Genomic DNA, 21,751 nt, shown 5'->3' with positions numbered 1-21,751 from the left:
TGAACTCCCCTGTCCCGCAGGAGGGGACTTCACCCGGCGCTGAGGAGCCCCCCGAGCTCGGACCCTCCCGAGGAGCCCCCCGAGCTCGGACCCTCCCGAGGAGCCCCCCCGGACACCCCATCCCCCTCTCGGACACACCGCCCGTGTCGGCCCCGGGGAGTTTGTTATGGATGCCAATAAACGATCAATAGCGCACAGGGATCGATAACCGATATTTGATCAGCAACACACGACCCCCTCGGGGGCACGGGGGGAAATGTGGGGGCCACTGGGGGGCCACTGGGGGGCCACTGGGAGGCACTGGGGACTGGGAGAGGAGCACTGGGAGGAACTGGGGGGGCACTGGGAACTCATTGGGGGAGCACTGGAGGAGCACCCGGGGGTCACTGGGAGCACTGGGAGGGTCTCCGAGCGGCACTGGGGGAGCACTGGGGGGCACTGGGAGCACGGGGGAACACCCCCCCCAGAGGCCCCCGGTACCGGGGGCGGCTCCGCTCCCGCCCCTCCCCGCACGTGGCGCCGGCTGATGACGCACGGAGCGGGCGCGTTGCGGTGACGTCATCACCGCGCGCCTCGGTGGCGGCCCGTGCGCGGGGCTGGGGCGGGAGAGGTCAGAGGGGAACGGGAATGGGATCGGGACTGAGGGGGAACCGGGAGCCGGGGGGATCGGGGGAACGGGAGTGTGGAGGGGAACGGCATCGGGGGGGCCTCGGCCCGCGGGGCTGAGCAGGGCCCCGGGGGGAGAGACGGAGCGGGAACCAGGCCCCGCGGTGCGGGGTGGGCTCGGCCCGAGGGGGCCCGAAGGGAGAGTCCCGGGGGTGCTCGGGACCCGGGGACCGAGGAGGGGAACCGGGACCGAGGGGGCTCGGCACGGGTGGATGGAGGGGAAGGGTCGGGGGGGTGTCCGGGTACCGGGGGGGTGAGAGTCTGAGGGAAAATATCCCCGGGAGAGTGTGATCCGGGGAGGCTCCGGTGGAGAACATCCCGGGCAGCGGCTGGGCAGCTCAGGGTTACTGGGGGGATACTGGGAGCACTGGGAATGTGGGACCGCATCCCTGGGGAGGGACTGGGAGTGTTCCAGACCCCCCAGAGCGGCTCCGAGGAGCGCTGGGGGAGTCTGGGGGCCGGTTCCCCCCCGGGCAGTTCCAAGCGCTCCCTTTCCCCTGCAGCCCCCCGGGATGTGGCTCTGACGGCCGCCGTGCCCCCATGGCCGCACACCTCGTTCGCCGGTGCTGCCGGCGCCTGCTGCTCCCGGGCCCCCGCGGGCTCCCCCGGCCGCCCCCCGGGGCCGCCCCCGGCCCGGGCAGGGCCCCCCCCGCGGCCGCCCCCCGCTCCCTGCGCACCGGCCCCCCCCGGTGGGCCGAGACCCCCCAGGCACAGCCGCGGGAGGAGGGGCCGGAGCAGCAGCTCCGGGAGCTGATCCAGGGAGCCAGCGACCCCCAGGAGCTGCTGCAGCTGTGCGGGAGGCACGGGCTGAGCAGCAACCTGGCGGGCATGGCCATCGCCCGCCTCGCCCGCCTCGCCCACGGGCACCCCGAGGCACCGGCCATCCACGGGGACCCCCGGCTGCTGCGGCTGCTGGACACCCTGGACGGGCAGGTGGGACGGGCACGGGGGTCTGGGGTGTGCCTGCCCCCTGGGACTCACCTGGCAGGGGCTGGGGCACAACTCTGCAGGGCCCTGGGTACTGCAGCGCCTGGCTGGCTGCTCAGAGCACACCCGGGGGGGCTCAGTGGGACGGGCCGTGCCCCAAACCCCCCTCCCCTGCCGCCCCTGTCCCTCCCCTGCCACCCCTGTCCCTCCCTTGCCGCCCCTGTCCCTCCCCTACTGCCCCTGTCCCACCCCTGCCACCCCTGTCCCTCCCCTACCACCCCTGTCCCTCCCCTGCCGCCCCTGTCCCTCCCCTGCCGCCCCTGTCCCTCACCTGCCGCCCCTGTCCCTCACCTGGACTTGTCCCCTGGGTCCCCCAGATCTGCCAGGTGTGGAACATGATACTGGTGCCCCTGTTCCACCTCTGTCCCACACTGTCCCTGTCCCCAGACCCCAGATGTCCCGGGTGTGGCACACATGTCCCACACTGTCCCTGTCCCCAGATGTCCCACACTGTCCCTGTCCCCTGTCCCCAGATGTCCCGGGTGTCCCCAGCTGTCCCACACTGTCCCTGTCCCCGATGTCCTGGGTGTCCCCACCTGTCCCACACTGTCCCTGTCCCCGATGTCCCAGGTGTCCCCAGCTGCCCCACCTTGTCCCTGTCCCTGATGTCCCGGGCGTGGCACACCTGTCCCACCGTGTCCCTGTCGCAGATCTCTCAGGTGTGGAACGTGACGCTGGTGCAGGTGCTGCGGGCGCTGCCCGCGCTGGGGCTGCCCCGTGCCGGGCGCCAGGTCCGCTCGGTGGAGCAGGAGGTGCTGTGGCGGCTGCGGCGGCTCCCCCTGCGCCAGCTGGTGCAGCTGGCAGAGCACCTGGCGGGGCACAGGGACAGCCCCCTCCTGCCCGAGGTGCTGCGCAAGCTGGAGCTGCGCTGGACGGAGCTGGAGGGCACACGGACCGTGGTGACGCTCATGGCCAAGGTGGGACACCTGGCACCCGCCCTCATGGAGCGCCTGGAGGACAAGGTGGGACCTGCGCACACCCGGGCACTGACTGGGCACGTGGGACACCTGGGCACTGTTCCCCCCTCTCCCGTCACCCCCGTGCCAGGCTCTGGAGCTGGCAGAGCAGTTGGGTCGTGAGGGGATCCCCCCTCACCTGTGCCCCGTCTCCCCTGTCCTCCTGTCCCAGGCTCTGGAGGTGATGGAGCGCTTTGATCCCGAGGGGATCCCCCCTCACCTGTGCCCCATCTCCCCTGTCCTCCTGTCCCAGGCTCTGGAGCTGATGGAGCACTTTGATCCTGAGGGGATCCCCCCTCACCTGCTCCCCCTCACCTGCCCCGCTTTCCACAGGCTCTGGAGCTGGTGGAGCAGATCAACCCTGAGGGGAGCCCCTCTCCCTTGTCCCCTGTGCCCCATCTCCCATGTCCCCAGGCCCTGGAGCCTCAGAGCAGCTGGATGCTGAGGGGATCCCCTCTCAGCTGTGCCCTGTCCCTGTCCCCAGGCCCACAGAGCAGCTGGATGCCGAGGGGATCCCCTCTCAGCTGTGCCCTGTGTCCCCAGGCCCTGGAGCTGGCGGAGCAGCTGGATGTGGATGAGATCCGGCGCATGGCCGTGGCCCTGGCGCTGCAGCAGCGCCGCTGTGTGCCCCTGCTGCGGGCACTGTCCTACCACCTGCTGCAGAAACCCCCCGAGCTGGGGCTGCCCGTGCTCACAGACCTGCTCTTCGCCTACAGTGAGTGCCAGGGGCGCCTGGGCACGGGGCTGGGCACGGATCCCGTGGGACGGGGCTGGGAACCACCCAGGCCGGTGGCAGGTGGGGGCAGCCGGGTGAGCTTTGGGGTCCCAAACCTTCCCGTGGGCTGTTCTCCAGCCAGGTGGGAGAAGGGAATCCAGGGAGCCCGAGGAGCTGTTCTCCAGTGGGATATCCCGATCCTGGGGGTGGAACAGGGGCGGTGTACGTTACCTGTGTGCTCCAGGCACGAACACCAGCACACCTGGGAGCTCAGTGTGAGCCTGTTCCAGGTGTCCTGCCCCTCCAGGTGTCCCACCTCCATCCCCAGCACACCTGGAAGTTCAGTGTGAGCCTGTTCCAGGTGTCCTGCCCCTCCAGGTGTCCCACCTCCATCCCCAGCACACCTGGAGCCCCTTTAGACACCAGGGCTACTTGGGGCCATTTGTCCCTCCCAGAGCCACCAGTCCTTCCCAGAGCCACCAGTCCTTCCCAGAGCCATCAGTCCTTCCCAGAGCCACCAGTCCCCCCCAGTGACACCAGTCCCCCCCAGTGACACCAGTCCCCCCCAGTGACCCCAGTTCCTCCCTGAGCTCAGGTGAACTGGGGGTGTTTCCACCCAAGGCACCAGGTAGCTGGGGGGGATTCCCCACCCCTAGGCCTTCCCAGTCTGTCCTGGTCTGAGAGGTGACTCGTACTGGTCTGTACTGGTGCCAGGCACACTCTGTGTGAAGGGGCTCTAAGGTCTCCCTGGAGCCTTCCCTTGTCCAGGAGACCATTCCCAGCTCTCACCTGGGGTGCTCGGCTGGGGTGGGGGCACTGGGGGACAGGTGCCCCCACGCCCTCAGCCGTGCCCCTCTGCCCAGGTAAGCTGAACTTCCAGCAGCCCCAGGTGCTGCACAGGCTGTCCCTGGAGCTGCAGCCCCACCTGGGGGCTCTCACACCTGCCCAGGTGTCACGCTGTGCCCGCTCCTTCGCTGCCCTGCGCTGGCTCAGCCGCCCCCTCGCCGAGGGCATCGCACAGGTGAGGGCTGGGGGGCTGCTCACCTGGCTGGGGGGTTCCCCTCACCTGTCAGGGGGGATCACTCACCTGGCTGGGGGTTCCCCTCACCTGGCTGGGGGGCACTCACTTGTCTGAGGGGGTTCTTCTCACCTGTCTGGGGGTTCCTCTCACCTATCGGGGGGGGTCACTCACCTGTCTGGGGGTTCCTCTCACCTGTCAGGGGTGGTGTCACCGTTTCCCAGCAGGGACTGGGGGGGCACAGCTGGTGGGAGGTTCCACTCACCTGTCTGGGGGGCAGAGGGGGGCAATGGGGACCCCTCACCTGTCCAGGCTGTGTCCCCGTTTCCCAGCAGGAATTGGGGATCATTTTCTTCCGGATTCAGCTTGATCCAGAGCCTCCAGCCCCGGGTGCTGGTGCTGCTCCTCTCCCAGTTTCCTCCCAGTTCATCTCTTGTACACTTCCCCATCCATGCAGGAATATTCCAGAGCTTCCCCTTGTACCTGGATAAAACCCCAGGGAAGCACCAAATGATGCTTCATTCCTGTTTTCTCACATTGGGGTGTGTCTTTGGCCAGTGTTTCCAAGCTTTTCCTTATACTGCTTCTCTCCCAGTTCCTCCCAGTCATCCCCCTGCTTTGTCCCATCCAATCCGGGGTATTCCAGAGCTTCCCCTTGTACCTGGATAAAACCCCAGGGCTCCCTCACTCCCATCTCCCCACCCAGGAGGTGTCCCTGGCTCGTGTTACCGCTGTTCCCTCCTGGTGCCGTTTCAGACTCCCCAAACTCCCGTTTTCCCCGCAGTATTCCCTGGATAACACCTGGGCCATGTCCATTTTCCCTCAGTATTCCCTGGATAACACCCGGGCCATGTCCATTTTCCCTCAGTATTCCCTGGATAACACCTGGGCCATGTCCATTTTCCTCAGTATTCCCTGGATAACACCCAGGCCATGTCCATTTTCTCTCAGTATTCCCTGGATAACACCCGGGCCATGTCCATTTTCTCTCAGTATTCCCTGGATAACACCCGGGCCATGTCCATTTTCCTCAGTATTCCCTGGATAACACCCGGGCCATGTCCATTTCCCCTCAGTATTCCCTGGATAACACCTGGGCCATGTCCATTTCCCCTCAGTATTCCCTGGATAACACCCAGGCCATGTCTGTTGCCCACCTCTGTGCCATCGTCGTGTCCTTCGCCCGCCTCAACTTCCAGCCCAGCTCCGGCGAGGAATTCTTCACCATGGTGACTTCCCTGGGAATCCCGGGATTCTGGGGTGCTCTTGGTGGGGGCAAAGACTTCCCACAGCCATGGATTCCGTCCCCAAATCCCCCCCCTTTCCGTGTCCCGAATCCCTCCCAGCCCCCCCTTTAGGCAGAGCCCCCCCAGCTCTCACCCGTCCTCGGGGCACGGGTGTTCTCCTGGCACATTCCCACGGGGAAGGGGGCGTTGGATGGCTGGGTCCATGGATTGAGGGACCGAGGGATCACCTGAGAGGGGCCCTAAAGCCTCCCCTGTGCAGCACCCTGGGGGACAGCGGGGACACCCGGGCACCCCCGTGGCTGTGGTCGAGCTTCCCTCCGTGTTCTCCCGTCCCAGCTCCATGAGCAGCTCCAGGGGCAGGGGCAGCAGCTGGATCCTCACGTGCTGACGGACCTGGTGTGGTCACTGTGTGTCCTGCAGCAGGCCCGGCCCCCCTACCTGCGCCAGGTGCTCAACCCCGACTTCCACACCCGCCTCCGAGGTGAGGGACACACACGGGGGGTGAGGGACCCACGGGGGGGTGAGGGACCCACACGGGGGGTGAGGGACCCACGGGGGGGTGAGGGACTCACAGGGAGGGTGAGGGACCCACAGGGAGGGTGAGGGACTCACAGGGAGGCTGAGGGACCCACATGGGGGGTGAGGGACCCACAGAGGGGGTGAGGGACTCACAGGGGGGCTGAGGGACCCACATGGGGGGTGAGGGACTCACAGAGGGGGTCAGGGACCCACAGGGGGGGTGAGGGACCCACACGGGGCTGGGCCCTCCAGCTGGGACCCAGGGATCCACCAGGAGCTCCAGCCCTGGGGATGGGGGGGTTACCTGTCCCACAGGTGGTGCTGGGGGGGGGGTTACGTGTCCCACAGGTGGTGCTGGGGGGGTTACCTGTCCCTGGGGGGTTACCTGTCCCACAGGTCATGCTGGGGGGGGTTACCTGTCCCACAGGTGGTGCTGGGGGGGGTTGCCTGTCCCTGGGGGGTTACCTGTCCCACAGGTCATGCTGGGGGGGGTTACCTGTCCCACAGGTGGTGCTGGGGGGGGTTACCTGTCCCACAGGTGGTGCTGGACAGGTGCAGCCCAGTCAAATTCGGTCCCTGCCCTCCCATGGCCGGGACCGGCCACCGGCTGCCAGAGCAACCTCTGTGCCCACGAGCCCCAGGTCCCCGTCCGTGAGACCTGGGGGGTGAATCCCACTGGAGACACGAGATCAGGGAACGCTTGGGGCTGGGAAGGGCTTCCCAGGTGCTGGAGTTCACCTGTTCCCCCACCCCTGGGGACACAGCCCGTGTCCCAGCTGCCCCCTCCACCCCCGGGGCTGGACAGCCCTCTCCAGGAGGAGCATTCCCAGTATCCCACGTGCCCCTCCCTTGGTTCTCCCGAGGCCATTCCCCCCATGCTGTGGGTGTCCCCCGAGCTGTCCCCGCTGTCCCCACAGGTGACACGTCCCCTCTGTCCCCACAGGTGACACATCCCCTCTGTCCCCACAGGTGACACGTCCCCGCGGGCGCAGAGCTCGTGGCAGAAGCTCGTGCACATCAACGCCACGGCCCGGCTGGAGACCCCGGGCTACCGAGGGCCCTTCCTGCCCCCCGAGGCGCTGGGGGGGGACGGGGACAGGGACAAGGACAAGGACAAGGCCACCCCCCTGCAGCAGGGGCTGCGGGAGGCGCTGCCGGGGGCCCTGGGGGGCCGCGACCTCGGGCGCTACGACGTGCACACGGTGTTCGGCTGGGACATCGGTGAGAGTCCTCTGTGCCACCCCCTCACCTGCCCTGGCACCCCCTGCCACCCCTAACCCTGCCACCCCCAGCCCTGTCACCTGCCCTGGGCACCCCCAGCCCTCACCTACCCCTGCCACCCCCTGCCACTCCCAGCCCCCTCACCTACCCTGGCACCCCCTGTCACCCCTAGCCCTGTCACCTTCCCCTGTCACCTGCCCCAGGCACCTCCAGGTACCCCTGGGTACTCTGGGCCTGTTGCCTTCACCTGGGCACCCCCAACCCTGCCACCTGCCCCGGGGACCTCTGGACACCCCCAGCCCTGTCACCTTCCTCAGTTACCCCAGGTACTCCCAGCCCTGTCACCTTCACCTGGACAGCTGCAGCCTTGCTACTTTCTGTCACCTGCCAGCTCCCCCTGCCCTGTCACCTGCCCCGGGCACCCCCAGGTGCTCTCAGGTACCCCCAGCCCTGTCACAGCCCTGTCACCTTCCCCTGTTGTGCCCCAGCCCTGTCACCCCCTGTCACCCCCCGCAGCCCAGTCAAATTCGGTCCCTGTCCCCCCGTGTCGGGGACCGGCCACCGGCTGCCACAGCAACCTCCGTGCTCCGAGTGCCCCCTGTCCCCTCCCGTGGGACAGGGGGACGGATCCCCCACGGACACGTCCCTGCCCAGGGTCAGGGAGAGCCCCCTGACCCCCTGAGCGTGGCTCTGAGTGCCCACGTCCCCCGTGTCCCCTCTGTCCCCACAGATGCCGAGGTGGTGCTGGACAGCGACAACAAACCCCTGCCCGTGGGGGACTTCACTGCCCCCCACCTGCCCCACTGCCAGGGGGCAAAGCCACTGCCCCCAGGGGCCAAGAGGTGGGCAGGGGACAGGGGGGACAAAGCCACTGCCACTGGGGACCAGGAGGTGGGGAGGGGACAGGAGGGGACAAAGCTACTGTCCCCAGGGGCCAGGAGGTGGGTGGGGAACAGAAGGGGGACAGTGGGGGGACAAGGAGTGGGGCAGGAGGAAGAACAGGGGGACAGGAGGGGACAAAGGCACTGCCCCCGGGGACCAGGAGGTGGAGAGGGTTGGGGGATTACTCGAGGTGGGGGGAAGGGGGGGAGGGGGGACAGGAGCAGGAAGAGGAGGGGGGGGGACAAGGAGGGGGACAGGAAGGGAAGGATGGGGAGAAGAGGGGACAGGAGGGGGACAAGGAGAGAAGGAGGGGGAGAAGAGGGGACAGGAGGGGGACAAGGAGAGGAAGAGGAGGGAGGACAGGAGGTGGCAGGAGAGGGACAGCAGTGCCCAGGCAGGGCTGGGGGGTGTGCTCAGCCCGGTGTCCCTGTCCCTGTGCCCAGGCTGGCGTTCCTGCGCTGGGAATTCCCGCAGTTCAGCTCGCGGGGCCGGGAGCTGCTGGGCCGGGGGGCCCTGGCACGGCGACACCTGCGCAGGGCCGGCTTCCTGCTGGTGGAGGTGAGCTGGGAATGCTGGCAGTGGGAGTGCTGGGCTGGGAATGATGGGCTGGGAATGATGGGCTGGGCACCCCCCGGGCACCCCCAGACCCCCTGTGTGTCCCCACACTGCCAGGGCCATCGCTGACCTGTCCCCATGTGCCACATCCACACGGCACTTAAACCCCCCCCCCGGCCCTCTCCAGGAGGAACGTTCCGAAAACATTCCCCAAATACTTCCCAAAGCCACCTGAACGTCCCCAGGTGCCATCTGAGCCAGTTCCCTCTTGGGAGCAGAGCCTGACCCCCACCCTGGGAGGTGCCCCCAGGACTCAGGTGTGGCCTCACCTGTGCCCAGCCCAGGGCACAGTCCCTGTGGCCACACCCTGGTGACACCAGCCGGGTGCCATCGCCCACCTGGGCACACCTGGTTCTGTGGGGATGAAGGCACAGACACCTTTGGGGGGCTGCCAGCTCCTCCCTCCCCTGGGCTCAGCGGGGATGAGCCACTGTGATCCCCCTGGGCCACCTGCCAGGTGACAGGGGGGTGACAGGGAGGTGACACAGACGAGCTCTTAGAGCTGATCCCACGGGGTCAGCCAGGGTTAAACCCCCAGGGTAATTATAGCCCTGGGGGGGGGTGACAGCCACGTGTCACCCCCCAGTGTCACTGTCAGCCCCTGGTATCACTGTCACCCACCTCCAGCGTCACCGTCTGCCCTGGGTGGGTGATGGGATCCTCCAGGTGGGCACTGGGAATACCCCAGGTGGGCTCTGGGACCCTCCAGGTGGGTGTTGAGATCTTCCTGGGCGGGCACTGGGACCCCCAGGTGGGTGCTGGGCCCCCGGGGATCAGGGCGTGCTGGGGGCACAGCTGGGCCCCCCAGGTGGGGACAGGGTGGGGACAGCCCTGGCCCCCCTTGGCTCCTGTCACCCCTTTCCCCCCAGGTGCCCCACTACGAGTTCCTGGAGCTGAAGCTGGAGCGGCAGCGCGTGTCCTACCTGAGGGACAAGGTGGCCAAGGCCGTGGCCAGCGACATGGCCACCGACACGGCCCCCAACACGGCTGCCTAGCCCTGCCCGTGGCCACCTCCCCCGGCCAGAGGGCTGTGACACTGTGCCAGGGTGACCGGGTCACCACGCCGAGGTCACCGGGTCACCACGCCGAGGTGGCCGAGCCGCCGTGCCCAGGTGGCCACGTCACCACACTGAGGTGGCCACATCGCTGGGTCACTGTGCCCAGGTGGGGCCAGGTGGCCACAGCGAGGTCACTGTGTCCCCAAGTGGCTCCAGCATCGCTGCTCTGTGTCACAAACGGCTCAAATAAACCCCAAATGTACAGGGACGGTGGCTGGGGCACGGTGACATTGGGGACGGGTGACATTGGGGACGGGTGACATTGGGGACGGGTGACATTGGGGACGGGTGGCGTTGGGGATGGGTGGCATTGGGGATGGGTGACATTGGGGACAGGTGACATTGGGGACAGGTGACATTGGGGATGGGTGGCACTGGGGACAGGTGACATTGGGGATGGGTGACATTGGGGACGAGTGACACTGGGGATGGGTGACATTGGGGATGGGTGGCACTGGGGACAGGTGACATTGGGGACGGGTGACATTGGGGATGGGTGGCGTTGGGGACAGGTGGCATTGGGGACAGGTGCCATTGGGGATGGGTGACATAGAGGCCAGTTGGCATCAGTGCCAGGTGACAATGGAGCTGAGTGACACTGGGGGCAGGTGACATTAATGACAGGAGACATCAGTGCCAGTAGGTATCAGAGTGAAGTGACCTTGGGGCCAGGTGACATCAGGGATGGGTGACCTTGGGGCCAGGTGACATCACTGCTGGGTGACACTGGGGCCAGGTGACATCACTGCCGGGTGACACCAGTGTTGGTGGCACGTGGCAGTGCCCGCTCCTGGGTGGGACCCGCCCCCCGTGTCCCCCCCCGCGTTCCATCCCCCTCTCCCCGTGCCCGCCGGTCTGAGCCGGGATCGGGGTCAGGAGCCACCTGGCCTTTATTCCCGATTATCCCGGGATTGTCCCCGAGGGGGACGGGGATGGGGCCAGGGCCGGCCCCGGGCTGGGTCGGGGAGCAGCGGCAGAGGGGAGGGGGCACCGAGGGGCGCCGGGGTTTGGGGGGGGTCTCTCCTGCGTGGAGCCCCCACGGTGTCCCCGTGTCCCTCAGGCCACGTGTCCCCGCACGGGGAGGGGACAAGGGGGCTCGGGACAACCCTCGGGGGGGACGCCCCGGGGCCGGGAAGGGCTTTAGGGGCGGATTAGAGACCACCTGGCCCGGGACCCCTCCGGACCCCGGGGGGGACACGGCCCGGCTGGGGGGGAGGGCACACGGTGATGGGGGGGCACGGCCCGGCCACCCCGGGGGGGAGACACGGTGATGGGGGGCACAGCCTGGCAGGGGGGGAGGGCACACGGTGATAGGGGGGGGCACGGCCCGGCCACCCCGGGGGGGACACACGGTGACGGGGGGGCACAGTCCGGCCACCCCGGGGGGGGACACGGTGACGGGGGGGGCCCGGCGGGGCCGGAGCTGCTGAGTCACCGCTGGGGCCGTGCCCGTGCCTGGCACCGGCAGCGCGGGCACGGCCTCGGTGCCAGCGCGGGGGGGACGGTGCCGGGGGGGTGACAGTGCCCGGGGGGGTGACAGTGCCCGGGGAGGCCCTGGCAGCGCTCGGCGTGCCCGCGCCCCAGCTCCTCGCCCCCCCAGGTCCCTCGGGGGTGCTGTGGGGGTCCAGGCCGTGGGGTGACTGGGGCAGGAGGACCTGGGGGTGTCCGGTGCCTCCTGGGCATCACTCCCCTCCCACCCCGCTGTCCGGGGGGGTCATGTGTGTCCCCCCCAGGGACCCCTCCTCATCCTCCTTCCCCATCCCCAGGGAGACGGGGGAAGAGCCGTTCCCATGGCAACGCGCGTCCTCTCCCGTCCCCCCCCATCCCGCACCCCCGGCGGTGACAGACGGGGGGGACACGCAGGTCCGCGTGTGCCCCCCTCCCCCGCGGTGTCACCACACACGCGCAGACGCTTTTGGGGGGGCTCCGCCCTGTGCGTCCCCTCCAACCTCCCCCAGGACCGCGCGGGAGGCTCGTCCCCCTTTTTTAAGGACAAAACTCCACTGCGCGGGGGGAGCTGAGGCTGGACCCCCCCATCCGGCCCCCCCGTCCAGGAGCTGACGGACACGCCACGTCCCCCCCCCGCTGTCTCCACACACGCGCAGATGCTTTTCGGGGGGTTCCCCCCGGCGTCCCCACCCAAATCCCCCCAGGACACCGGGGATGCTCGATCCCCTCTTCTAAGGGACAAAATCCCGCTCCGGGAGGGGACACCGAGGCCGGGCCCCCCCTCCGACGCCCCCACATCTCCCCGCTCTGCTGCCGCCACACAGGCGCAGACGCTTTCAGGGGGGCTCCGCCCTGCGTGTCCCCCCCCGTCCCCGCAGGACCCCGCGGGAGGCTCAGCCCCCTTTTTTAAGAGACAAAGTGGGGGACACTGAGGCCGGGTCCGCCCCCTTCCCCCCCCCCCGGAGCTGATGCAAGCGCTGGGTGGGCCCTGAGCCCCCCCCGACCCCCTCCCGCCGCAGCGCCCTCCGGCACAAGCCCCGTATCGCGACAGAGCGGGGCCGGGCGGGCCGCGATTCCCGCTGACATCAGCGGGGTGCCGGGGCCGAGCCCCCCCGCGCCCCCCCCGCCCCCGCCCCGCTGATGCTCCGGCGCTGCCGCCGCAGCCGCGTCCGCCCGAGCGGGGGGAGCGGGGGGGGGCGGCGGGGGGGGCCGACACCGGAGAGTCCCTGAAATCCGCCGGGGGGGCGGACTGAGCAGGAGAACGGGATGCCGGAGGGAGCGGAGGCAGGTGAGGCCGGGGGGGCGCGGGGGGACAGGAGGGAGCGGGGCGGCCGGGATGGGGCTGGAAGAACGCGGGGAGGGGGATGGAGGACGGGCCGGGGGATGGAGGGGGAGCCGGGCGAGGGAGCCGCAGGGCGAGGATGGGGCGGGGGGACGAGGGTGGCTCGGGGGGAAGAAGGACGGAGCCGGAAGGATGAAGGACGGAGCGGAAAGAACGGAGCGGGAGGATGAGGATGGAGCCGGTGGGACGAAGGGCGGAGAAGGGAGGATGGAGACGGAGACATGAGGATGGGACTGGAGGGATGAAGGACGGAGCGGGAGGGGTGGAGGGATGCGGGATGGAGCGGGGGGATGAAGGACGGAGCGGGAGGGGTGGAGGGGTGCGGGATGGGAGGATGAGGATGGAGGGGGGGGATGAAGGACAGAGCCGGAGGATGAGGATGGAGGGGGGGAATGAGGGACAGAGTGGGAAGGATGGAGCTGGAGGATGAGGACGGAGCGGGAGCCATGGAGGACAGAGCAAGAGGGATGAGGATGGAGCGGGGGGATGAAGGACGGGCTGGAATGACGGAGCCGGAGGATGAGGATGGAGCGGGAGCGCTGCAGGACGCGGGCCCGGCTCTCGGCAGCCACCGCCCGCGGCTCCGGGCCCGGCACAGCTGGGGGGCTCCGGCACGGCCCCCCAGGGACGGACTTTGGGGACCCCACTTCGGGGCCGCTCCTCCCTCACCCCCCAGGAGCCCCAGGGGGGTCGGCGGCGGGTTGTCCCCCACCCCAGCCCTGTACTGGGGGGACTGGGGGGGCTGAGCCTCACCCCCCCAGCACCATCCCACCCACCCCCCGGGACCACCGCGTGGGGGAACTGAGGCACAGCCCAAGGTCACCCTGCACCGATGTCCCCGGGGGGCCACTGTCACCTGCCGGGGGGATCGAGGGGACACAGCCCAGTGTCACCTCCCCCTGGGCCTCAGGAGCTGAGTCGGGGGGACCCCAAAATGGGATAAGGGTCCATTTTAGGGGGGAGGGAATTAGGGCATCCTCTCCAGGGGGTTCTGGGGGACCGTGTGCCAGGTGGGAGTGCGAGGGGACCCCAAAACATCCCCCCAAAGTGTGAGGGTGTCCCGGCCAGGCAGAGGTGGGGAAGGGCTGCGTTAAGGGGGTCCCAGCAGCGCCCCCCCCATGTTATAGGCCAGAATCACCCCCCAGAATGACTCGGGGGGGCGGGAGGGCAGTACGGGACCCCCTTGGCGGGGTGACACCCCCCCCCCCGAAGGAACCTTTCAGGAGTTCCTTCAGTACGTTGTGGGGAGGGGGGGGCTTGGACTGAACCATCTCAGAGTGGGGGGGGGCAGCGGCACCTGCCCCGCAAATACCCCCGCCAGGCCCCGCCCCCTCCCGGCACGCCCCGCGCCGCCCCGCCCCCGCCCCTATATAACACCGGGGGGGGCGGGGGGGTGGTGCTGCAGGTTTGGGGGTCCCGTGGGCTGCGGCTGCTCCCTCCCTATGGATCCACCCCTGGGGGGCCCAGGTAATGTGTGGGGGGGGGGTTCAGGTAATGGGAGAGGGGTCCCAGGTGACACAGGGAGGATCCCAGGTAATGGGGAAAGGGGTCCAGGTAATATGGGGGGGTCCCACAAGGTGGTTTTGGGGTGTTTGGGGAGGGAGAAGGGGCTGCACACCCCTCCCACCCCCTCGGGTGCGCAGTGGGGGGCTGAGCACCCCCAAATTCGGGGACTCCCTGGAGGGGGGGCTGTAAGGGGGGGTGTGCTCCCCCCACCCAAGGGAGGGGTCCCTCTGCGTTGTGGGGATCTGGCTTGGGGTCCCCCCTTGATGCAGCTACAGCCTTATTGCCCCCCCCGAGAGGAGTTTGAGGAGGGGGAGCTGCTGGTGTTCCCCCGGTGTCCCCAGACCCTGGGGAGCCCCCCCCAACAACTGGTTTGGGTGGGGGTCACCCTGTTCTCCCCCCCCCCGATGGGTGAGGGGTGACACCACCCCCAGGCAGTTCCCTGGGTGACACCCTGGACTGGCCCTGGGGGTCCGTGGCACTGGGGGAGGGGGTCTCCCCTCCCCGTGGTGACTGGGGGGGTCTGTGGCACTGAGGGCTGTCCCCTCTCTCCGCAGCCCCCCCGCCGATGCCCGCGACCCCCCCGCCGATGCCGGCCAAGGAGGAGGCCCGTCCCCCCCCCGAGGGGGCCAGCTGCGACCCCGGCCCCCCCGCCGCCGCCCCCCCCGGCTCTCCCTGCCGGCCCCCCCCGCCCGCGGACCCCCTGGACACCCGCATCGTCATGGGGGAGGAGACCCGCTGCCCCCCCCCCGAGCCCCGGGGGGGCCCCCCCGTGCCTTGCCCCTTCCCCGCGCCCCCCAAAGAGCCCCCCCCGGGCCGCCCCCCCGCGCTGGACCCCGAGCTGTTCTTCACGGCCCCCTCGACGCCGGTGCGGGCGGGGGGGGCCCGGCCCCCCCCCGAGGAGCCGACGGACGGGGACAGCGAGGGGCTGTGCTCGCCCCCCACGTCCCCCTCGGGCTCCTACATGACGGCCGAGGGCGGCAGCTGGGGCTCCTCGGGCACCGCCAGCACCTCCCCGTCCTGCTCCCCCAACCTGGCGGCCGAGGCCGAAGGCCTGGGGGAGCCCGAGGGGGACCCCGAGGGCCTGGGGGGGGCCCTGCTGCTGCCCCCCGGCCTGGGGGACCCCCCGGCCTTCCCCCCGCTGTCCCCCGAGGAGGAGGATGAGGAGGACGAGGAGGACGAGGAGGGTTCTTTTGCCCCCCCGGGCTGCGAGGAGGACGAGGATGAGGATGAGGAGGACGGGCAGACGCCGGAGGAGGACGAAGACGAGGATGAGGACGAGGTGTCGGGGCTGATCCCGGCGGCGCTGCTCCCGTTCCGGGGCAGCCTCCTGTTCCAGGCCGAGGCCGTGGAGATCTCCCCCCGCGCCCCCCCCGGGGACGGGCAGGAGGAGGAGGAGGAGGAGGACGAAGGCAGCACCTCGGCCTCGTTCCTGCGCTCGCTGTCCGAGAGCTCCATCCCCGAGGGGGGGGACGAGGCCTTCGCCTTCCGCGACGACACCGACGCCTCGTCCGACTCGGCCGCCTACGACGGGGACGAGGACGAGCGGCTCTACGGCACCGAGCGCCACGCGGGGGGCACGGCCACCCCCCCGGGCACCCCCCCGGGCACCCCCACCGCCCCCACGGGCACCCCCGGCATCGAGCTCCACCTTCACGCCGGGTCCCCGTGTCACCCCCCCGCAGAGGGGACGGGCCCCGGGTCTGCGGGGACCCCCCCGGGACTGCCCAGAGGGGACACGGAGCAGGACGGCCACGACTTTGTCCCCACGCTGGAGGCGTGGTCCCCCCTGGAGCCCCCCGAGGAGGTGGCAGAAAGTTCTGGAGTGGCAGCGCCGGGACAGGGACCTCGCACGGAGCCAGCGGTGACAGTCGGTGTCCCCCCGCGCCCCGGGCTCTGCACCAGGGACCCCCAGAGCCACCGGCTGAGGGGGACCAACGGGGAGCCCCGGGACAGCCCTGGGGGTGACAGCGACGGTGACAGTGACCTTGAGCTCGGCACAGGGAGAGCAGGGAGCACTGATGGCCACGGTGAGCCGGACACCACGGCCACCAGCCTGGGGACATCGGTGACACCGATCCCCTGGGATGAGACGGACACTGCGGCCACTGAGGAGGTGGCACCAGTGACACCTGGACTGGGGGACACTGCGGAGACTGACCTGGGGACATCAGCGACACCTGAGCTGGACACCGACCTGGAGACACCGGTGACCCCCAGCCTGATGGACACCATGGCTGCTGACCTGGAGACACCAGTGACCCCCAGCCTGATGGACACCATGGCCGCTGACCTGGAGACACTGGTGACCCCCAGCCTGATGGACACCATGGCTGCTGACCTGGAGACACCAGTGACCCCCAGCCTGATGGACACCATGGCCACTGACCTGGTGACACCCGTGGCACCAATCCTCCTGGATGAGATGGACACGGTGGCCACCAGCCCGGTGACACCCAGCCCGCCCGGTGAGCCAGACACTACGGTCACTGCCATGGTGGCACCGGTGACACCAACCCCTCTGGGTGAGCCAGACACTGATCTGGGGACACCGGTGACACCCAGCCTGATGGACAGCACGGCCACCGGCCCAGTGACACCCAGCCCACCAGACACTGTGGCCACTGAGCTGGTGACACTGGTGACAGCCAGCCCGTTGGATGAGCTGGACACTGTGGCCACTGACATGGTGACACCAACCCCCCTGGATGAGCCGGACACTGCAGGCACTGCAGTGGTGACACCAGTGACACCCGACCTGATGGACAGCACGGCCACTGACCTGGTGACACCGGTGACACCAACCCCCCTGGATGAGATGGACACTGTGGACACTGACCTGCTGACAACGAGCCCCCCTGATGAGCTGAACACGGTGGCCACCAACTTGGTGACACCAACGCCACTGGACGCTGTGGCCACTGACCTGGTGACACCAGTGACAGCAAGCCCACCAGATGAGATGGACGCTGCAGCCACTGACCCGGTGACACCGGTGACTCCCAGCCTGCTGGACAAGATGGACACTGTGGACGCTGCCCTGGTGACACCGGTGACATCCACCCTGAAGGATGCTGTGGCCACTGATGTGCTGACATCAGTGACACCCACCCTGATGGACACTGTGGCCACCAACCTGGTGACACCAACCCCACTGGATGAGATGGACACTGCAGCCACTGCCCCAGTGACACCAGTGACCTGCAGCCTGATGGACACCGGGGACACCGAGCCAGTGACACCAGTGACACCAACCCCGCTGGATGACGCGGCCACTGACCTGGTGACCCCCAGCCCAGTGGCCACCACAGCCAGTGCCCCAGTGACCCCCAGCCCGGTGGCCACCATGGCCAGTGCCCCGGTGACCCCAGTGACCCCCAGCCTGGTGGCCACCACAGCCAGTGCCCCAGTGACCCCCAGCCTGGTGGCCACCACAGCCAGTGCCCCGGTGACCCCGAGCCCCCCGCCCCAGCCCGTGTCCCCTGTGGTGCTGGCAGCTGAGATGACCCTGTCCCACGAGCCCCCGGCTCCCCTCCCGTGTCCCCTGTCACAGGGGTCACTGTCACAGCCCCCCGGGGAGGTCCCCGAGCCCCCCGAGGGGTGGGGGGACGTGGCCACCACCTCGCCCGAGGGCTCGTCCCTGGAGCCACCGGATGCATCTCGCTCCCGCCCCGACTCCAGCCTCGACAGCACCAGGGAGGGCCCCCCACCCTCCCCCGGGACCCCCAGCCCCCCACACTCCCCCGGGACCCCCAGCCCCCCACACTCCCCCGGGACCCCCAGCCCCCCCTGCACCCTCGGGGAGCCACTGGAGGAGGAAGAGGCAGAAGAGAAGGGGGGGGAGGATGATGAGGGTCCCGCGGCCCCCCCGCCCCTGTTCACGGCCTCGGAGCGGGAGGTGTTTGTGGGGACCCCCCCGGCCCCCCCCGAGCTGCTCCCACCACCCGGTGCCTTTTCGGGGTGCGGGGCCGGCCCGGGGGTCACCGCCCTGCCCCGGGGGGCCCTCGAGGACCTGCCCCCGCCCCTGCAGGAACCCCCCACCCCCCGGCCGGGCCCTGAGCCCCCCGGCCCCAATGAGGGGGGCACCGATGCCAAAGTCCTGGGGGAGGGTGGTCCCCCAAGCCCCCCCGGCCCCCCAAGATCCCCCCCAGCTCCCCCTGAGCAGCAGCAGCAGGAGGAGGAGGCGGTGGGGGGGGTCTCCTCCAGCCCCCTTCCCGCCGTGGGGGCTCAGCAGGGGCCCCCCCAGGAGCCGACCCCCCCCGAGCCCCCCCGCCCTGCGCCCCCCAAACTCAGCCAAGTGCCTCCTCCCGCCGCCGTGTCCCTGCTGGCCCCGGCCCCCCCCGGGCCCCTCCCCGGCCAGGAGCCCCCCCCGGGGCTGCCCCCCTCCAGGAAGCACCTCGAAGGTAAGAGACACCCCCCAGATTCCTCCGTGGCTGTGGGTGTGGGGTGGGCATCACCCGGGGGGGGACTGGGGAGGGTCTCTGGGGGGGTTCAGCCCTATGGAGGGGTTTTGGGGGCCCCCCAGCTCAGCCCCCCCCACTGCCATAGGGGACTGTGTGGGGCCAGGGTGGGCACTTGGGGGGGCTGAGAGTGCCTTTGGGGGTGGGGGGTTGTTGTTCCCGAGTGGGTGATGGGGGTGAGTGGGGGGGTTCACCCCCATGGGAGGTTCCCCCCCTCCCCCTGCTCAGCCCCCCTCCCGGGGTATTTCTTGGCACCAGGGTGGGCATCTGGGGGGGGGAATGTGCCTTTGGGGGTGTCCCGGGGTGGGTGATGGGGGTGAGCAGGGGTTTGACCCCCCAGAGGAGTTTTGGGGACCCCTCGGCTCAGCCCCCGTCCCCCCGCAGCCCCCCAGCCCCCCCCGCAGAAGGAGCCGGAGCCCCGGGGCCGAGCAGTGGGGCCGGGGGCTGGGGGGGGCCGGGGGCCCCCCCGGGGGTCTCTGCAGTCCGAGTCGAGCTCGTCCAGCGAGGCTGAGACCCCCCGGGCCGACCCGGCCCCCCAGCGCTGCCAGCCCAACCACCGAGGTGAGGGGGGGCCCTGGGTACCCCCGGGGCTTGGGGGGTCTGGGGGCCCCTCTCACCTGCCCCCCTTCATTCCCAGGGTCCGGGAACGAGTCCGAGAGCAACGACGAGTCCATCCCGGAGCTGGAGGAGCCCGAGGGCTCGGAGCCGCCCCCCGCCCAGCCCCAGGTGGGGGTTTGGGGGGTTGGGGTTGGTGGGAGCCCCCCGGGGGTGCTGAGGGCCCCCCTGACCCCCCCTCTCTGCAGGTGCCCCTGGGCCACGCGCTCGGCCCCGGAGAGGAACCGCTGAGCAAGGCCAAGCAGAGCCGGAGCGAGAAGAAGGCCCGGAAGGTGGGGGGTCCCACAGGGAACGGGGGGTCCCACAGGGAACAGGGGGTCCCACAGGGAACTGGGGGTCCCTATGTGGGGTTGGGATCCCCATCCCAGGGTTTGGGCCGGGGGGTCAGTCCTGGGGTGTTGGGGGTCTGGTCCCCACTCTGGGGAGGGTCACACTGGGGTGGGGCTGGGCTCACCCATGGGGTTGGGGTTGGGCTCCCCCATGGGGCTGGGGTCCTTATTTCACCCCGGGTTTTTGGGGTGGTTAGTTCTGGGGTGTTGGGGTTCAAGCCCCCACTCCAGGGGGTTCTCCAGGCCACACTGGGGAGCGTCTGGGGGTCCCCACCCTGGGTTGGGGGTCCCATCCTGGCCATGCCAGGGACAATGTCCTCCATCCCCCATCCCCGGTTTCCCCGTTATCCCGGGGATTTGGGGTGTCACTGGGGGGGCTGGAGCCCCGCTGGGCTGCTGTGCAGGGGGTCACCCCGTGCCCCCCGTGCCCCCAGGCCATGTCCAAGCTGGGGCTGCGGCAGATCCACGGCGTCACCCGCATCACCATCCGCAAGTCCAAGAACATCCTGTTCGTCATCTCCAAGCCCGACGTGTTCAAGAGCCCCGCCTCCGACATCTACATCGTCTTCGGGGAGGCCAAGGTGGGCTCGGGGGTCCGAGGTGGGGGGGTGTGTGTGTCCCTGCCCGGGGGGGGCCGGCAGTGACCCCCTGTGTCCCCCAGATCGAGGACCTGTCCCAGCAAGTGCACAAAGCGGCGGCCGAGAAGTTCAAGGTGCCGCTGGAACACTCGGCCCTGGTGACAGACACGGCCCCTGCCCTCGCCATCAAGGAGGAGAGCGAGGAGGAGGAGGAGGTGGGTGCTGGGGGGGCTCGGGGGGGTAATGGAGCTGTTCCTCCCCCAGGTGGGGGGACAGGGCTGGAGGAGCAGGACACGGAGCTGGGGGTGGCTCAGGTTATGGTCTTGTGCCCTGGGAGGGGGCACGGGGGGAGTCCCTGAGGTGTGCTGGGGGACCCCCAAGGTCCTGTGGGGTGTTATGGGGGGGGACAGGCACTGTGGCCCCCCATGGGGACAGGAAGGGGCTGGAGGGGCAGGACACAGAGCTGGGGATGGCCCTGGCCAGTGTGATGTGCCCTGGGAGGGGACACACAGGGGCTCCCGGGATGGGGGCTGGGGGACCCCCGAAGCTCTGGGTGGGTGCCTTTGGGGGGGTGACAGCCCTGTGCCCCCCCCCCCAGGTGGACGAGACGGGGCTGGAGGTGCGGGACATCGAGCTGGTGATGGCCCAGGCCAACGTGTCCCGCCCCAAAGCCGTGCGGGCCCTGCGGCACAACAACAACGACATCGTCAACGCCATCATGGTGAGTGGGGCTGGGCCGGGACCCTCCCTCCGGGGGGCCGGGACCCTCCCTCCCGGGGGCCGGGACCCTCCCTCCGGGGGGCCGGGACCCTCCCTCCCGGGGGCCGGGACCCTCCCTCCGGGGGGCCGGGACCCCTCCCCAGCAGGATCTGGGGTGTCCCGGGGGTCCCTGACTCGCCCTCTCTCCCGCAGGAACTGACCATGTAGCGGCCGGGGCTGGCCTGGCCCCCCTGTATAGATGCACAGAGCCCCCCCAGATCCTTCCTCCTGCCCCCCATCCTCCTCCTCCTCCCCTGGACCGCTCAATAAAGGCCTCCTGCACCCCTTGGATCGCACCTGGCCCCCCCGTGGTGATTTTGGGGGGTCTGGGGAGCCCTTTTTCCAGCCCGGGGGGGGGTTGTGGGGGCAGCACAGGGGGTTGTAACTGGGATGGGGAGGTGGAGGCACAGCAGGGTGGGCAGGTTTTGGGGCTCTCATTGGGGTCAGGGGTGGCAGCACCCCAGGGTGCTCCCAACACCATTGGGGGTCAGGGTTTACCCCTCCCAGCTTTAGGGGGGCAATGGGGAGTGTGGCAGGGACCTGCCAGGACCTGCCAGGACGCTGCAGCTCTGCCTTACTCCCAGAATTTAATCCCGTGTCCCATGGAAATATAAAACCACCCCCACTCCCCCATGAGCTGTTAGGAGCTCTCTGGATCCTGTCAAAAATGGGGGTTTTCCTGAAATTCCCAGTTTCCCAAAGGGTTTAATGATGGGAAGGAAACTCCCCCAGCTCTGAGGGAGGGAATTCCTGCTCCCCAGATCCCAAGGACCTGGGGTCCCCCTGCTTTGCCACCCCCTTCCTGCCCCCGGTTTCTTGGCCTGGGAATGGG

General features: G+C 69.6%; 3 protein-coding genes and 2 non-coding genes across 13 annotated transcripts in view; all 5 read left to right on the top strand.

The window, feature by feature from the left end:
• Nucleotides 1-43, top strand: part of LOC116788791 (SCO-spondin-like) — a 30,281-nt gene extending 30,238 nt beyond the window's left edge. The window contains exon 65 of the mRNA XM_032691963.1: nt 21-43. Coding sequence (XP_032547854.1) covers nt 21-43 — 23 coding nt within the window. The remainder of the gene's footprint in view (nt 1-20) is intronic.
• A 519-nt stretch (nt 44-562) lies between these two features.
• On the top strand, nt 563-10,092 carry TBRG4 (transforming growth factor beta regulator 4). Its single transcript, XM_032686680.1, has 11 exons — nt 563-610; nt 1,170-1,599; nt 2,304-2,615; nt 3,153-3,324; nt 4,188-4,345; nt 5,461-5,571; nt 5,926-6,070; nt 7,078-7,329; nt 8,060-8,171; nt 8,655-8,769; nt 9,696-10,092. Exons 2-11 carry the CDS (start codon nt 1,207-1,209, stop codon nt 9,819-9,821), a joined length of 1,896 nt encoding a protein of 631 aa, XP_032542571.1. The 5' UTR covers nt 563-610; nt 1,170-1,206; the 3' UTR covers nt 9,822-10,092.
• Nucleotides 6,662-6,795, top strand: LOC116781187. The gene has a single exon (XR_004354803.1). It is a non-coding gene; the product is annotated as a small nucleolar RNA SNORA5 (small nucleolar RNA).
• On the top strand, nt 7,841-7,973 carry LOC116781194. The gene has a single exon (XR_004354807.1). It is a non-coding gene; the product is annotated as a small nucleolar RNA SNORA5 (small nucleolar RNA).
• A 2,099-nt stretch (nt 10,093-12,191) lies between the features above and the next one.
• NACAD (NAC alpha domain containing) lies at nt 12,192-21,215 on the top strand. 9 transcript variants are annotated; one of them, XM_032686448.1, is made up of 10 exons: nt 12,192-12,621; nt 14,736-16,990; nt 17,333-18,581; nt 19,023-19,199; nt 19,276-19,364; nt 19,442-19,525; nt 20,017-20,163; nt 20,244-20,375; nt 20,759-20,881; nt 21,073-21,215. In XM_032686448.1, the coding sequence occupies exons 1-10, from the start codon at nt 12,600-12,602 to the stop codon at nt 21,085-21,087; spliced, it is 4,293 nt and encodes a 1,430-aa protein (XP_032542339.1). In that variant the 5' UTR covers nt 12,192-12,599; the 3' UTR covers nt 21,088-21,215. The 9 variants fall into 9 exon arrangements, with proteins under 9 accessions (XP_032542339.1, XP_032542331.1, XP_032542315.1 ...); XM_032686440.1 differs by having other exon boundaries at nt 12,193-12,621; nt 14,736-17,076; nt 17,317-18,581; XM_032686424.1 differs by having other exon boundaries at nt 12,195-12,621; nt 14,736-17,317; nt 17,414-18,581.
• Nucleotides 21,216-21,751: the final 536 nt, after the last annotated feature.

This window comes from Chiroxiphia lanceolata, chromosome 1, assembly GCF_009829145.1.
Source record: "Chiroxiphia lanceolata isolate bChiLan1 chromosome 1, bChiLan1.pri, whole genome shotgun sequence".
Taxonomy (NCBI): Eukaryota; Metazoa; Chordata; class Aves; order Passeriformes; family Pipridae; genus Chiroxiphia; species Chiroxiphia lanceolata.
The sequence above is the reverse complement of the archived record's forward strand: the minus strand, read 5'-3'. Positions and strand labels throughout refer to the sequence as shown.